The sequence below is a fragment of the Poecilia latipinna genome, unplaced genomic scaffold, assembly GCF_001443285.1.
Source record: "Poecilia latipinna isolate Pla-1442-1.1 unplaced genomic scaffold, P_latipinna-1.0 Scaffold5, whole genome shotgun sequence".
Classification (NCBI taxonomy): domain Eukaryota; kingdom Metazoa; phylum Chordata; class Actinopteri; order Cyprinodontiformes; family Poeciliidae; genus Poecilia; species Poecilia latipinna.
In genome coordinates this window covers 215,744-232,097 of record NW_015112621.1, presented here as the reverse complement: position 1 = coordinate 232,097, position 16,354 = coordinate 215,744, and the positions used below count along the sequence as shown (strand labels likewise).

At 43.8% G+C, this 16,354-nt stretch overlaps 3 protein-coding genes across 6 annotated transcripts; 1 reads left to right on the top strand and 2 right to left on the bottom strand.

Annotated features, from left to right (window-relative positions):
- Positions 1-130: 130 nt before the first annotated feature.
- Positions 131-16,175, top strand: LOC106934618 (tubulin alpha-1B chain-like). 4 transcript variants are annotated; one of them, XM_015014756.1, is made up of 5 exons: positions 131-242; positions 984-1,013; positions 14,501-14,693; positions 14,791-14,939; positions 15,026-16,175. In XM_015014756.1, the coding sequence occupies exons 1-5, from the start codon at positions 240-242 to the stop codon at positions 16,004-16,006; spliced, it is 1,356 nt and encodes a 451-aa protein (XP_014870242.1). In that variant the 5' UTR covers positions 131-239; the 3' UTR covers positions 16,007-16,175. The 4 variants fall into 4 exon arrangements, with proteins under 4 accessions (XP_014870242.1, XP_014870320.1, XP_014870400.1 ...); XM_015014834.1 differs by lacking the exons at positions 14,501-14,693; positions 14,791-14,939 and adding exons at positions 1,282-1,430; positions 1,584-2,510 and having other exon boundaries at positions 984-1,206; positions 15,953-16,175; XM_015014914.1 differs by lacking the exons at positions 14,501-14,693; positions 14,791-14,939; positions 15,026-16,175 and adding exons at positions 1,282-1,430; positions 1,584-2,623 and having other exon boundaries at positions 984-1,206.
- LOC106934846 (tubulin alpha-1A chain) lies at positions 4,030-6,962 on the bottom strand. The gene is made up of 4 exons (XM_015015024.1): positions 6,843-6,962; positions 5,603-5,825; positions 5,358-5,506; positions 4,030-5,176 (listed from the first exon to the last, which is right to left on the bottom strand). Exons 1-4 carry the CDS (start codon positions 6,843-6,845, stop codon positions 4,196-4,198), a joined length of 1,356 nt encoding a protein of 451 aa, XP_014870510.1. The 5' UTR covers positions 6,846-6,962; the 3' UTR covers positions 4,030-4,195.
- Positions 8,458-11,105, bottom strand: LOC106934548 (tripartite motif-containing protein 16-like). The gene has a single exon (XM_015014555.1). The coding sequence runs from the start codon at positions 11,063-11,065 to the stop codon at positions 9,410-9,412; it is 1,656 nt and encodes a 551-aa protein (XP_014870041.1). The 5' UTR covers positions 11,066-11,105; the 3' UTR covers positions 8,458-9,409.
- Positions 16,176-16,354: the final 179 nt, after the last annotated feature.

The window sequence follows — 16,354 nt, the reverse complement described above, 5'->3', positions numbered from 1 at the left end:
TGGTGTGTCGTAACATTATCTGCAAATTTAATTTGATCTTAACCAATAGGAATACGTGTCATGTGACATCCAACCAATAAGATTAAGCCCTGCCTTGATAAGCCGGTATATAGGCACCGCCTGTCTTCCTTCTTTTTATCAGTTTCCTCTCTTGCAACAGACTCTTAACAGTCTCTCCGTGGGAGAAAACTACTGTTTGTTCTTTTTCATCATCCCAACACTTCAGCTTTTGTGGAAACATGGTGAGTAAGAAACTATAAATGCATCAGTCCGATTTTTTTCTTAAAAATAGTGGTCGTTTTTTGAGTCGTCTCAGTTGAGCTTAAACAATGGTTAAATCAGACATCGGCATTTACATTTTTTTTATGCCTTTGAACATAAGCTTTCTGAAGGCAGGATATTTTTTTTAAAAAAAGAGTGCCCAGGCCTCCCTCAGCCGAAATGTAAGTTGAGTCATGGGCGTGTTTCCGGCTGTTCTTTGGCCTTTTTTCAGAGTCGCAGAGCATGACGCATTCCTCTGTTTCAGCGCCTTTTTGAAGAGGCCTCCTGGGCCTCTGAAACCACAGTCCTGCCTTTTGTGACAAAAGCTTAATGCTCTCGGCTTCACTGCTTTTTCATGGTTGAACTGGCAGATTGTGTTGCCAAATTTTCATATTGACTCCCGTTGCAGCTGTGCTGCTCTCTTCCACCACCCAGCTCTAATGTGGAAAGAAAAAAAGAAATGTATCACTTAGGGGTGTTTCTTTTCTTTGACTAATGCCCCAAGTGATTATAGTCATCCGGTTTTTAGTTCCTCATAAAAGCGCTTGTGTTGAATTTTTTCTCTTCTTTTTTTTTTTTTCCTGATAAGCGAGGTACAGCTGCACACCATGTGACTTATGACCTTGAAGCTATTGACTATAATAGGACAAGACATGTGGCTTTCAGCATTCTTTAGAAATGAAACTTTTTACAAGAATTAAAATGTTTTTTTTTCCTCACAGCGTGAATGTATCTCGGTGCACGTCGGTCAGGCCGGTGTTCAGATCGGCAATGCCTGCTGGGAGCTCTACTGCCTGGAGCATGGCATCCAGCCAGACGGACAGATGCCCAGTGACAAGACCATTGGAGGAGGAGATGACTCCTTCAACACCTTCTTCAGTGAGACCGGAGCAGGGAAGCATGTCCCCAGAGCCGTTTTTGTTGACCTGGAGCCCTCTGTTATTGGTAAGCTTGTCTATTTATGATTAATTTTATGATGATTTTATAATGCTGATGATGCTGTAAATTTGTCTCTTCCAGATGAGGTTCGCTCTGGGACTTACCGCCAGCTGTTCCACCCTGAACAGCTGATCACTGGGAAGGAAGATGCTGCCAACAACTACGCCAGAGGACACTACACCATTGGCAAAGAGATCATCGACCTGGTTCTGGACAGGATCCGTAAACTGGTGGGTGAATTCAGACGGGGAGATTTTAAATTTGTTTGCAAAATGTTTAATTTGGAAGAGAACATTTACATAGGAGTTTTAATCGTGTTGTAAGAACAGTGAAATACTCTGGTAACATGCAACATTCCATGTTTTCTTTATTTATATCCTCAGTCTGACCAGTGCACAGGCCTGCAGGGCTTCCTGGTCTTCCACAGCTTCGGTGGAGGAACCGGTTCTGGTTTCACCTCCCTGCTGATGGAGCGTCTCTCCGTCGACTATGGAAAGAAGTCCAAGCTGGAGTTTTCTGTTTATCCAGCTCCCCAGGTGTCCACTGCTGTTGTGGAGCCCTACAACTCCATCCTGACCACCCACACCACCCTGGAGCACTCCGACTGTGCCTTCATGGTGGACAATGAGGCCATCTACGATATCTGCCGCAGGAACCTCGACATCGAACGCCCCACCTACACTAACCTGAACAGGCTGATCAGCCAGATTGTGTCCTCCATCACTGCATCTCTCCGTTTTGATGGTGCCCTGAATGTTGATCTGACTGAGTTCCAGACCAACTTGGTGCCATACCCTCGTATCCACTTCCCTCTGGCCACCTACGCCCCAGTGATCTCTGCAGAGAAGGCTTACCATGAGCAGCTCACGGTAGCTGAGATCACAAATTCCTGCTTTGAGCCAGCCAATCAGTTGGTGAAATGTGACCCTCGCCACGGAAAGTACATGGCCTGCTGCCTCTTGTACCGTGGCGATGTTGTTCCCAAAGATGTGAATGCTGCCATTGCCACCATCAAAACCAAACGGTCCATCCAGTTTGTGGACTGGTGTCCCACTGGTTTCAAGGTTGGCATCAACTACCAGCCACCAACTGTGGTTCCTGGTGGTGACCTCGCCAAGGTCCAGAGGGCTGTGTGCATGCTGAGCAACACCACTGCCATTGCAGAGGCCTGGGCTCGGCTGGATCACAAGTTTGACCTGATGTACGCCAAGCGTGCATTCGTCCACTGGTATGTGGGTGAGGGAATGGAGGAGGGAGAGTTCTCCGAGGCCAGGGAGGACATGGCAGCTCTGGAGAAGGATTACGAGGAGGTTGGTGCCGATAGCTTGGGAGATGAGGATGAAGGAGAAGAATATTAAACACAGCATCGTCTTGTCTGTCTACACTTCTGAATGTTCAAAATAAAGATGTCTTGCTGCAGTAATTGTCACGTTGTTGTTTTTTTTTTTTTTATATATATCCATTATGGTGGGCTGAAGTAACGATTTCTGTAAATCTGCTCTTTAAGAATGGAAAACCATGACTGAATTTGACCACTTGGGGGCAGTAATTCTCAGCAACTGTACAAACAAGTTTGTGTACGTCTCATCCCTGTTAACCAAATCGTTCTGAGTAAGGCAAAATATAGTGGGGAATTTAAACATGTTGCTGATTGAGATTAAGACCCTCACACTCTTAATTGCTTAAAAGGATCCAGGACTCTTTGAGATGCTAACAGTAGCTGGACTGACATTACCATGGTGTCTGTAACAAAGTCTGGTGTTGCCACTGTATTCATGTCTATGGTTACCACCACATCGGACTCTAAACGGCACAAAAACAAGCAGGGCTAAGGAGCTACATCACTGGTAATGTGAAACCACTAGGAGGAGGTTTGGACCCTAAACACCTGTTGAAGTACAAAAAGCCATCATCATTTTGGCTGGAGGAGCCAGGCAGTTTGACTTTACCCAGAATGCATTGCAGTGTGAACAACATGGTGACATTCCTGACATGTATGCAATGCATTTGTAGCATGTATATTAAAATTCATAAAAACTAAATAACCTATAGTATTACTGCATTGTTGCACCTAAAATAAATTCCCAAATAAGGTCTATTATAACTAATGGTGGATCCCTTTAAATCATTAGTCCTACCCACTCATCATACTGAGGATGAAGAATGGAGTGAAGTAAGTGCAGCACTGAATCTGATCTGAGGTTCATAAAAGTTTCATCAAAACCTTCAACTTGTATCTTGGACCCAATGCCAACCAAATTAAAGTGTTGCCTTTGACTACTGACCCCATTTGAGATATTAATCCGGTCCAAGGACATGGTAACTGTAATTAAACCTTCAACAATTATTGTTTCAAAGTAACTTAAATTACAGGCATAATCTTCCTTTCTCACTTAAGCTATGAGAAAATAGTTGCTAATCAAGTGTGTGAGCATCTAAGCCGTATTGGCATATTTGAAGAGTTTCAGAGCTCAACATGGCACTGAAAAAAAAGGTTACAAATATTCTCTTGGCCTCAGGAAATGGATTTTGGGAGTGTTCTGGTCATATCCCATATTCTGAGTCATACCAACAAAAGAAATATAGGATGGTTAATTGTAATTTCAGAGACTTCTTGGTTGAATTTTACATTTTAATCCTGTAGGAACTATTGATAGTTACTCTGTGTAGCCAAAGGACGGCAGCATGCTGCAAAACATAAAAGCAGAGAATTGGGCGATTTCTGATAATACCATTTAGATAACTGACATGTCTGCAATGCACCGGACACAATGCATTCGTAGCATATTGGAAATAGGTTTTTAGAATGAATACAAGACAAATAACTTTAAATCACAGAGATTTTATTCAGAACAAAGCCAAATTTGATCATTTCAGGAGTTTTATTCAAATGGCAAACATGATACTTTGATGGACGAACATCTCTGTTTGGAATGCATTCAAGAACACAGTGCATGTAATCACTTTCTGCTTTCCTGACTTCTCTGTGGTTCTTTTAATACTCTTCTCCTTCCTCCTCTCCCTCACCCTCAATGGAATCGACTCCAACCTCCTCGTAATCCTTCTCCAGAGCTGCCATGTCCTCCCTGGCCTCGGAGAACTCTCCCTCCTCCATTCCCTCACCCACATACCAGTGGACGAATGCACGCTTGGCGTACATCAGGTCAAACTTGTGATCCAGCCGAGCCCAGGCCTCTGCAATGGCAGTGGTGTTGCTCAGCATGCACACAGCCCTCTGGACCTTGGCGAGGTCACCACCAGGAACCACAGTTGGTGGCTGGTAGTTGATGCCAACCTTGAAACCAGTGGGACACCAGTCCACAAACTGGATGGACCGTTTGGTTTTGATGGTGGCAATGGCAGCGTTGACGTCTTTGGGCACCACATCGCCACGGAAAAGCAGGCAGCAGGCCATGTACTTTCCGTGGCGAGGGTCACATTTCACCATCTGATTGGCTGGCTCAAAGCAGGCGTTTGTGATCTCAGCCACTGAGAGCTGCTCATGGTAAGCCTTCTCTGCAGAGATCACTGGGGCGTAGGTGGCCAGAGGGAAGTGGATACGAGGGTATGGCACCAAGTTGGTCTGGAACTCAGTCAGATCAACATTCAGGGCACCATCAAAACGGAGAGACGCAGTGATGGAGGACACGATCTGACCGATCAATCTGTTCAGGTTAGTGTAGGTGGGGCGTTCGATGTCGAGGTTCCTGCGGCAGATATCGTAGATGGCCTCATTGTCCACCATGAAGGCACAGTCGGAGTGCTCCAGGGTGGTGTGGGTGGTCAGGATGGAGTTGTAGGGCTCCACAACAGCAGTGGACACCTGGGGAGCTGGGTAGATGGAGAACTCCAGCTTGGACTTCTTTCCATAGTCGACGGAGAGACGCTCCATCAGCAGGGAGGTGAAACCAGAACCGGTTCCTCCACCGAAGCTGTGGAAGACCAGGAAGCCCTGCAGGCCTGTACACTGGTCAGCCTGAGGATATAAATAAAGAAAACATGGAATGTTGCATGTTACCAGATTATATTCCGCTGTTCTTGCAATAAGGTGATTAAAACTCTACTTTTAATATAAAATGTTCCACCATGTAGATGTTCTCTTGCAAAATAAACATTTTGAAAACAAATTGAAGAGCTCTGTGTCTGAATTCACCCACCAGTTTACGGATCCTGTCCAGAACGAGGTCGATGATCTCTTTGCCAATGGTGTAGTGTCCTCTGGCGTAGTTGTTGGCAGCATCTTCCTTCCCAGTGATCAGCTGTTCAGGGTGGAACAGCTGGCGGTAAGTCCCAGTGCGAACCTCATCTGAGCACAAAATTAAATAACAAATTAGTTTAGGTTTACAGATTTTTCACAATAAATACCAAGTTTATTTGTTATCCCAGAAGTGATCTTGCTTACCGATGACAGTGGGCTCCAGGTCTACGAAAACGGCTCTAGGGACATGCTTCCCTGCTCCGGTCTCACTGAAGAAGGTGTTGAAGGAGTCATCTCCTCCTCCAATGGTCTTGTCACTGGGCATCTGTCCGTCTGGCTGGATGCCATGCTCCAGGCAGTAGAGCTCCCAGCAGGCATTGCCGATCTGTACACCGGCCTGACCGACGTGGATGGAGATGCACTCACGCTGTGAGAAAGAAAAAAAGAAAAAACATTAGGAGAATTTTAACAGTTTACAAAAACTATTTCATACTTATGAAGGAAAAAGAAACTTTTATTAACACCTGTGAGTGAAAGAAAAACAACTTATGTGATAAATATAACCATCAAGAAATTTGATTTTTCAGCTTTGGACCTGAGGTTCATGGGTAAAATGTCCTGGTAAATTAACTGAATAAGATTTCCATTTGGGTTTGCTAATCTCGCGGTATTTTGTTACTCTTTGTTTTGTTTTTTCCTTGAGCATTGCAGTTGTGTTTGGAACTGCGTTGCTACGCAACAAACGCGTCACTTAGGCAACCGGTAATGTTTGTTTGAGCCCTTAAATTTACGTGAAAACTCTTAAATCTGATCGACTAGCGGTAACCTCGATATCTTTTATGACCGTATAGCATTGCCGCTTATATCACCATTAAAAACCGCGGAGCTACACAGACTCTGTTCATCCTTGCTGATAGACATTAGGAACGAATCAGGAGTGTCCATTACTCGTCTGCATTTTTAATGACCGACGCCATGCTGACTGTGCATTTAATCCATTTTCAGTCCGGATAAGGTTTCAGTGGGAGTGGGTCGTGTTCACTCTGGCTGCCACTAAATTACAGTCACAGCCTCCAGCTGTCACCTTGTGATGCTGACCGGGGTTTCAGTCATGCCAAGGAGGCTGGGATAATAAAGCTTTCGTTATTCCCACTGTCCACCAAGGAGGGTGGGGTGAAGAGACTCTTTTGTCCAGACTGCCCGCCACGTCCCCATCCGAACCTCGCCAGGACCCCTCCCTGCATCGAACATGACATTTTGACCTACGCTTTGTAGCATAAATAAAGCGTTTGAGTCTGAAAGAAAGTTACAGTTAAATCCCTCAAAACTTCATTCATTATTGTAAATACACTTATTTTTACTGTTTAAATCAAATTATCTCCCTATACACCATCACTTAGACCTCAGTTATATCCTCTTTACAAAGCTGGTAAAAGGTTCTTACCATGTTGTTTCGCTGAAGTTGTGAAAGAGGATGGAAGAGTCTCCTCGGAAAAGGAGTCTTACAATTCGACAGTTATGGGGTCGATGTAAGAGATAATAGCGAACATGATGATGCCGGAGCTATATATGCGAGTAAAGCCCCGGCGCCGGCAGCTTCTCCACTCCTATTGGTCCATTCCCTGTCACTTTGAGGTTCGCAATGATTTCGCGGATTCCTATTGGACCATTACGAAGCCAAGGAGAGTCTCCGCCCATCAGCCCCACCCAGCTGGTCGCCTGCCCTCCTGGTATTGTACTGAAAGCATCACGGCGTTTCTGCTTGAGTGGAAAATCCTGCGTAATTTTTTGAAATAATGTTAAAAAAAATAAAAAATAAAAATAAAAAACTAGGTCAGCCTGACAAGAACTGTAGTAAAACAGTTTTTGTATCGATTTTATATAAAAAAAATAAATTCAAACACACTTGAGGACAAAAAAATTTAAGAGGAAAAAGAAGCAAACTTGTAGCACCAATAATATATTTTATTATAGCAGGATTAAGACATGATAAATGACATTGGTTTCAAAATTTCTTTAAAAACAAATGACTGTTGATTTTTTATATGTTTCATTAAATATGACAAAAAAAAAAAAGAATCAGACAGCAAACTGTGAGACAACATGTGCAGTACCCTACATTGATTTCTTTTCCAACCTCCAGAGTGGACGCCCATGCTACAGGATGCAGCATCATCCAGAGGATGCATCATTATATGGCTAACAGATCTTTTGTTAGCTGAAAAACACAGCATCAAAAACCCAAACACAGCATCAAAAACCTAAACATCTTTTTAAAAATGGTGGTGAGTTGCCCCAGAGCAAGGATTTAGATAATGCTAGATCCAGGTCTGTAAATATGGCCTGTAAATTGAATTCTACATGATACCTTCCTATCTCAGCTTTTCTATTCATCTTGGTTGTTTTATTTTCAGCTGGAAAAATCTTCAAAATGCATGATTAAGGCAATACTTGAGTTTTTTATGAATAACATGGTAGAGAATATTTTCACCTTCTCATTTAATTCATTATCTTGTAAATTTTGTCCAAAATTTTTGAACCTATTTCAAATATTCCAAACTTCATGATGATATTTCAGAATTTCCACAGCCTTAAAAGCATATCAAAGCATAATTAAAAACATGTCCAACATATTTTATTCAGATAATTTCGTACATCTTATGGAACTGATTCACATCATGCTGTTTAATTTACGTGTTATGCACGTAAATTAACGTGACGGATGTGGTCTGTATCTTATTTTATTTGCTGTTGTTTGGCCAGATTTTACAGTCTTCTTTCATTAAAAAGAGGTCAAACTGCCCTGTCACACATGAGGGATGTAGGCCACAGAGAGCTGCGGATGCCCAACCCTTCCCCCTCCATCCCTGCTCCTAAGATTTAACGGTTCCTACAAGCTGAATAAAGGAGTTGCCTGGAAACAGCCCTGTAACCTCACACACAGAGCGCCTTTATCTGGCCAACACGTGACCCAGCTTAAACTGTAGCTCCGTTAGGAGGCTGTGCCGTGTGTAGGGGGGATGTGATCTTTCTCTCTCCCCAGATCTCCATGTCTTGTCTCTGTGAGGGAAACGCCCATCTGCTCTTCCCATGAGGATGGTGTGCTGAGACTTTAAACTGGATGAGACAAAGCAGCTATTTCTCTTGGGATTTGGTGTTATTATCTTTCCTAAACTATCACCTTTCAGAGACAATGACCACAAACGCTTTTAGACCAAAGTGCCTTTAAGTCCCTTAGTTGCTAACAACAAAATAATCTCCATGAAACAGTGGTTAGAGTCATGCTACACCTTCTTCGACTGTGGGCAATTACTGGGCTATTTATAACAACAAACATCCACTGACAACAAAGCTATAGTTGGATTTTGAAATGTGTTTTTTATTCTTCTTGTGTGCTGCGTTTTTCAGCAGCAAACAAAATGCTTTCCTTTCTATGTATTTCGGTTGATGACAAGAGGCTCAAAAACTGATGGATGCTGCAGTGACTGGTGACACTGATGCAAAACAAAGATGTCAAAGGTTATTGTCTTTATGTTTAAAATTAATTTTGCCTAATGAATGTTTTCCGTGCATATTTGCCCTTGTAAAATGAGTACAGTGGATCTCTGCCTATTTGCAAGAATTTTTCATAAAGTATATCTAAAATATTTGAAGAAAAATGCATCTTAGGAGACTGAAAGAGAACTAGGCACAATGCTTGTACCATGTACTTTCCAGTGATGTCATAATTGTTATTATCATATATGTTGTTTGTTGCTATGGTTTTACAGTTTTTGAAGAGAAACCAGAACATCCAAATCAGAATAAATATTAAAGCAAAATTATTAGAGCCCAGAGACCTTTAGTTTTTCATTGGATAAATATTTCTGTCATAAGAAAGAAAGAAAACATCAGCAGTGATTTCCTTTATGGCTCCTGGAACACAGAGAAATACATTTAAACCAGAAAAATAAAGATAAACAGAATAGAGACATGAGAACCATGAACTCTGATCAACAACAGAGAAAAAATCTATTTGGGTTTAAAGAACTTTGCAGAGGATAAATAACCAGCAAAAACTCCAGCCAGCAGCGGCTGAGTGAATCTGTTCTGGACTCTGTGGAGGAGAGTCATGGTTTCAGAGACGCTGTAGAAGGACAGAATACCTGCTGTGTGATCCAGGTACACTCCGACTCTGGAGGAAACTGGACCTGAGACGGAGGTCCAGATGTCGTTGTGACCAAATTTAGAACTGAAACAATCTAATGCCCAAGATTTGTCATTATTTCCAAATCTACATTCATTCCCACTTCCTGCTCCGATGTTCTTGTATGCGACTGATACATAAACCAATGACCCGCTCCACTCCACCTCCCAGTAACGACGTCCAGTCAGACTCTCTCTACTCAGAACCTGAACCCAGTCAGTGAATCTGTCTGGATGATTAGAATAAGACTGATGTTTATTCATCTTTATTACCTTCTTGTTCCCCTCTGATAGAACCAGCTGTGTGTTTGCTGTGTTTGGATCCAGAGTAATTTCACATGAATATCTTAAGAGTCCAGCTCTGTTCTTTGGTTCTGGTTCTGACAGTAGAACATCCACCTCAGTGACCATCAGTGAGATGTTTGTCCATGAGTCTCTCAGGACGTCCTGTAGTTTGTCTCTGAGCTCTGACACAGCTGCTTTCGCGTCCTCAAAGTGTCCCAGAGGACGGATGTTGATGCTGGATGAGTGTGTCGGCTCACTGAGTGCTGGCAGTGAGGGGTAGTTGAGGAGAAACTGGGTATGATCCTCTGTGTGTGAGAGCTGCTCCAGCTCAGCGTCTTTCCTCTTCAGCTCAGTGATCTCCTGCTCCAGCTTCTCCTGAACATCTTTGACTCGACTCACTTCAGTTTCCTGCTGGGATCTGATCTGCTGCTTCACCTCAGAGCTTCTTTTCTGGAGGAGACGGATCAGCTCAGTGAAGATCTTCTCACTGACCTCCACTGTTTTATCAGCAGAGTGATTGATGGCCTCCGCCTCCTGTGGAAGCAGCTTCACATCTTTCTCTCTGTCCTGGATTCTCTGCTGGATGTTTCCTCGTCTCTCCTCCAGCTCTCTCTGCCTCTTAGTCCTTTCTGCTGCAGCTGACACTGTTTCATGGCCTTTATGTTCATCCACAGAGCAGAGATAACAGATACACTTCTGATCAGTGCAGCAAAAGATATCGATCACCTTATTATGACGAGAGCAGATGTTCTCCTGGAGGTTCTTGGACGGCTCCACCAGCTTGTGTTTCTTAAATGTAGCTGAATCATAATGAGGCTGAAGGTGTTTCTCACAATAAGAGGCCAGACAGACTAAACAGGACTTGATGGCTTTCAGTTTTCTTCCAGTGCAGAAATCACAGGCCACATCTTCAGGTCCAGCATAGCGGTGATCAGCAGGAGCAGCTTGGAGTCCAGTCTTCTTCAGCTGCTCCACTAAAGCTGCTAGCATGGTGTTTTTCACCAGGTCAGGCCTCTGTGTGAAGGTTTTCCTGCACTGAGGACAGTGGTAGATTTTCTTCTTCTCACCTCCATCCCAGAAGTTTTTAATACAGTTCATACAGTAGCTGTGTCCACAGGGAATAGCGACCGGATCCTTCAGTAGATCCAGGCAGATGGAACAGGAGAAAGTTTCTGGGTCCAGCTGATTAAGCTCCATTTCGCTCTTCAGTCACAGTGAATGTGTTAGTTTCACTTCCTGAACACTGAAACTGATTCAAGTTCTGATCTATGACTCATGTGTCAGAGCAGAGAGCTTACAGCCAATCTGCTTTCATTTTCAGCAGACATTGGATCCACCCAGATTCAAGGCATGTTAGAGCAGGATATATCAGCCTCAGGAAATGTCTGGTTGAAGGGAGTCTGCTTGTCCTGTTTTAATTAGAGATTTAACATGAACAAAACAAAAAGCATCAATGTTAGTGCAGGTATTTTCCAAAATACAGTACAAATAATATTAATGATTAATAGAGGCTGCGACAGACTGGCGACCTGTCCAGGGTGACCCCGCCTCTCGCCCGGAACGTTAGCTAGAGAGGCACCAGCACCTCCTGACCCCACTAAGGGACAAGGGTGTAAAGAAAATGGATGGATGGATGGATGGATGGATGGATGGATGGATGGATGGATGGATGGATGGATGGATGGATGGATGGATGGATGGATGGATGGATGGATGGATTAATAGAGGAAAGGTAGAGAGCCAATCTTGTTAGAGAATGAGGACATAATGCATATTAACGCCATTAATTTTCCAATAGTCGAGTTCAGACCTGCCTTGAGGAAAGTTAAAATGTCAACTCCAGGAAATTATCATGATGTCTTAGTCAGGCAGATCCCAGAGTGAGGCACATGAGCGGCATGGATAGTTTTTTATTCGGTGTGACCTGAACCGGACCTTGGCTTCTGCCCCAAAGCGGCCAGCAGCCAGTGTTCCCAGTGGCCAGAGCTACTGGGGACTGGTTTTGATAAAAGCATATTAATGTTTTAGAATGGTTCGGTCAAAGACCAAACTTGAAAAAAATGCTTCTTTTTTTGTAATAAAGTTCTAATATTTTTCAAAGAAGAGTGAGCAGCATTGCAAAGTGGTGCAGACAAAACCAAAAAGGATAGAGACTTCTATTACATGTGCAGATGTATTTTCTTTTATTCTTATGTCAGTGAGTCACTATATCCAGGAAGTCAACAGACTTAAAATAGTTTATAACAATTTTCATTTGATATTTCTGCTTTTATTTTTTTATTTTTTTTGTTTGAACACTCATGCAGGAAGCGTTCTGCGACAGACGGAGAATGTGCTCTGTCACATTGTTGGGTATCAGGTTCTCAGTTTGCATCGATGCAATGCAGTCAGCTCCATGCCACAAAGGACCACTCCCATCCCCAGCATTCCCATCCTCCTCTCTGTTGGTGCTGAGCAGCTGCTTTGACCCTCCCTGCTTCACAGCTGCTGGGGAGAGAGGAGGAGACGGAGAGAAGGAGGAGGAGAGGGGAATGTTCTCAAACAGTCCTTTCCTTTCATCCCTGAAGTCATTTTCAGTGTAATACATCATCAGTGCCCTTGTTTTAGGACAGAAAAAGAAATCCTACATTAAGATTCAGATTTTTGACTGAAAAAAAGATTTTCCAAAACAGCATTTACAGCTGGAGATCCATAATAACCACCGCCTTGCACTTCCCAGACACTTTGCATTATTTCACATAAACTGCTTTTCAGGCAGTTTCAGTTCCTTGAAACCTGAAGAAGCTGCATGAACCCAGCCTCTGTGCTGCTGAACAGCAGAGACACGGGCAGCCACGTGATCGCCCCACTGGATGACATCATTGCAGAGGATCTGGGACAAAGAGGGAGAAGAGGCAAGAAGCTGCCATGCTGGACTGACACCATCACAGCAGGTCTCTGCAACGCCCTGCAGACGTCAGCTTGTGACTGAAGCCTCTTAACCTGCAGGAACATCTCACACTTAGGCGTCTGCGTTGAAATTTACTCTTATTTGTCTGAGATGCTGTGGGAAGATGCCACACCCAGATGGATGCTGGTGCACGGATAATAAATGAGCGCTGTCTGAACTCACCCATCACGTCAAAACTAATATAAGCACCATAACAGTATGACAGAGTGAAAATAAATAATAAAATAAACATCATTATTATTACTATTATTATTATATTACTGAAGTTAATTTGTTTAAATTTTTGCTTATTTAAAAACCCTAACATATCCTGCAGTCTGATCTGCGCAGCATCGCCAAATGGCGGCGGTAGAATCGTGTTTTTTTCCACTCAGCACAGGAGCAAATCTGCTGCCCTGCCTGCATAAATCTGCCTGCGCCGCCCTCCCATTCAGCAGTTGTTGCATCGACCCCGTTGGGTACAACACGCAACGCAAACACCCCGTTTTTACAAAGCCTCCTTCTTGGCATTTTCTCCTTCTCCTCTTCCTCCTTGAACCTCAGACGGAAAAATGGTGAGTTTTTTTATTATTATTTGTGGTAAATAAATCTAGACTGGAGGAATTTGTGAGGCAGAAATTGGTCAGGATTCAGCCCCAGCCGGTGTCTCGGCTGTCACACGACGTCGGGAAGGATTTTCTCCTTTCGATGCGTAAAGCTTTTAACACGTGGGGGTGTTTTATTCTAATCTATGTATCAGATGTTTACTGTATATTTTAATTCCATTTTTAATGAAAGGAAGCTGTCAGATTATATAGATGATGCACAGATTGGTGCGCAGTTGTGGCACAGTGTGATTGTCATTGTTTGGAGATGAGAACAATGCACTGACTGGGGGCATTTAGACGCACAATGAGAGCGATAAATCTGCATAAAATGTTAATAAATAACCTTGTTTACTTTATTATTTATGTTTTGCTATAAATATTCCAATTTGATCTATTTATAAACTAGAATATGAATATTTACACGTTTTTCATTAAGGCAGGGAGGGGCGGTTTGTACTGTATATGGATGGAGACACAAAGATTGCTTTCAGTTTTTATTAACGGGACACAATATATAATTTATGAAAAATAAATAATTCATGTTATTCTAAGCTTAATTTCAAATAAAAGCATAGTTTTCATTAAATTTACCTTCCTACTGCAAAAAATCTGATTAAATAAACTTGAATTATAAAACAGATTTGGAGGGGAAGGTCTGTTTTTTTTTTTCTTTTTTTCATTTTGTGTTCAAGCATCCGCTGTGATTGTGCATCTCCAGGGAGATCAAGTGGAATATTCCAGGCTCACAGAGTGCCTGCGCCTGTGCCCATGCAAATTAATTTGCATGTGTGCTTATGCTTGCAAACTAGATGCAAGAGTTGGAGAAAAAGGCCAGAGCATGAAAAACAGCGGATCAAAGATGAGAGTGGGGGCTTCTGCTGGCAGGCATTCTGAATCCCCTGCCGATTGTGGTGCAGGGTGGTGCCTCCTCCTGCTGCAGTACCTGGTCCTGACAGACAGAGGGAGCACTTAAATGTCTCCAGAACTTGGATGTGTTAATGTGATGAAGACTGTATTAGTTTAATCCAAATTGACAAATCTTTTTCCTTCCCCGTTGCTCCATAGCGTGAGTGCATCTCCATCCACGTCGGTCAGGCCGGTGTTCAGATCGGCAATGCCTGCTGGGAGCTCTACTGCCTGGAGCATGGCATCCAGCCAGACGGACAGATGCCCAGTGACAAGACTCTTGGAGGTGGAGATGACTCCTTCAACACCTTTTTCAGTGAGACCGGAGCAGGGAAGCACGTCCCCAGAGCCGTTTTCGTAGACCTGGAGCCCACTGTCATCGGTAAGCAAGATCACTTCTGGGATAACAAATAAACTTGGTATTTATTGTGGAAAATCTGTAAACCTAAACTAATTTGATGTATAATTTTTCTTCTCAGATGAGGTTCGCACTGGGACTTACCGCCAGCTGTTCCACCCTGAGCAGCTGATCACTGGGAAGGAAGATGCTGCCAACAACTACGCCAGAGGACACTACACCATTGGCAAAGAGATCATCGACCTGGTTCTGGACAGGATCCGTAAACTGGTGGGTAAACTTAATGCCAGTAATTTCCAAATTTGTCTTTGAATTGTCAATCAGCAATTGACTTTGGTTTCCATCTTTGTCCTCAGGCTGACCAGTGCACAGGCCTGCAGGGCTTCCTGGTCTTCCACAGCTTCGGTGGAGGAACCGGTTCTGGTTTCACCTCCCTGCTGATGGAGCGTCTCTCCGTCGACTATGGAAAGAAGTCCAAGCTGGAGTTCTCCATCTACCCAGCTCCCCAGGTGTCCACTGCTGTTGTGGAGCCCTACAACTCCATCCTGACCACCCACACCACCCTGGAGCACTCCGACTGTGCCTTCATGGTGGACAATGAGGCCATCTACGATATCTGCCGCAGGAACCTCGACATCGAACGCCCCACCTACACTAACCTGAACAGGCTGATCAGCCAGATCGTGTCCTCCATCACTGCATCTCTCCGTTTTGATGGTGCCCTGAATGTTGATCTGACTGAGTTCCAGACCAACTTGGTGCCATACCCTCGTATCCACTTCCCTCTGGCCACCTACGCCCCAGTGATCTCTGCAGAGAAGGCTTACCATGAGCAGCTCTCAGTGGCTGAGATCACAAACGCCTGCTTTGAGCCAGCCAATCAGATGGTGAAATGTGACCCTCGCCACGGAAAGTACATGGCCTGCTGCCTGCTTTTCCGTGGCGATGTGGTGCCCAAAGACGTCAACGCTGCCATTGCCACCATCAAAACCAAACGCACCATCCAGTTTGTGGACTGGTGTCCCACTGGTTTCAAGGTTGGCATCAACTACCAGCCACCAACTGTGGTTCCTGGTGGCGACCTCGCCAAGGTCCAGAGGGCTGTGTGCATGCTGAGCAACACCACTGCCATTGCAGAGGCCTGGGCTCGGCTGGATCACAAGTTTGACCTGATGTACGCCAAGCGTGCATTCGTCCACTGGTATGTGGGTGAGGGAATGGAGGAGGGAGAGTTCTCCGAGGCCAGGGAGGACATGGCAGCTCTGGAGAAGGATTACGAGGAGGTTGGAGTCGATTCCATTGAGGGTGAGGGAGAGGAGGAAGGAGAAGAGTATTAAAAGAACCACAAAGAAGTTGAGCAGGAAATAATTGATAACACATTCTTAAATGCATTCAAACCAGAGATGTTTGTCCATCAAAGTATCGGGTTTGCTTGTTTGAATAAAACTCCTGAAATGATCAAGTTTGGCTTTGTTCTGAATAAAATCTCTGTGATGTGAAAAGTTATTTTTCTGATTATTTATCTAAACATGGGGTGCCCACATCAAAACTTCCAGATCTACTATAATACAACTTTTAGAAACATCCCACTTCAGCACACCTGAATCACATGACTGGTTTGTTAACAAGCCATTGCAGAGCTCAGAGATGCTGATGAGCCATTTGATTCAGGTGTGTTGATGAAG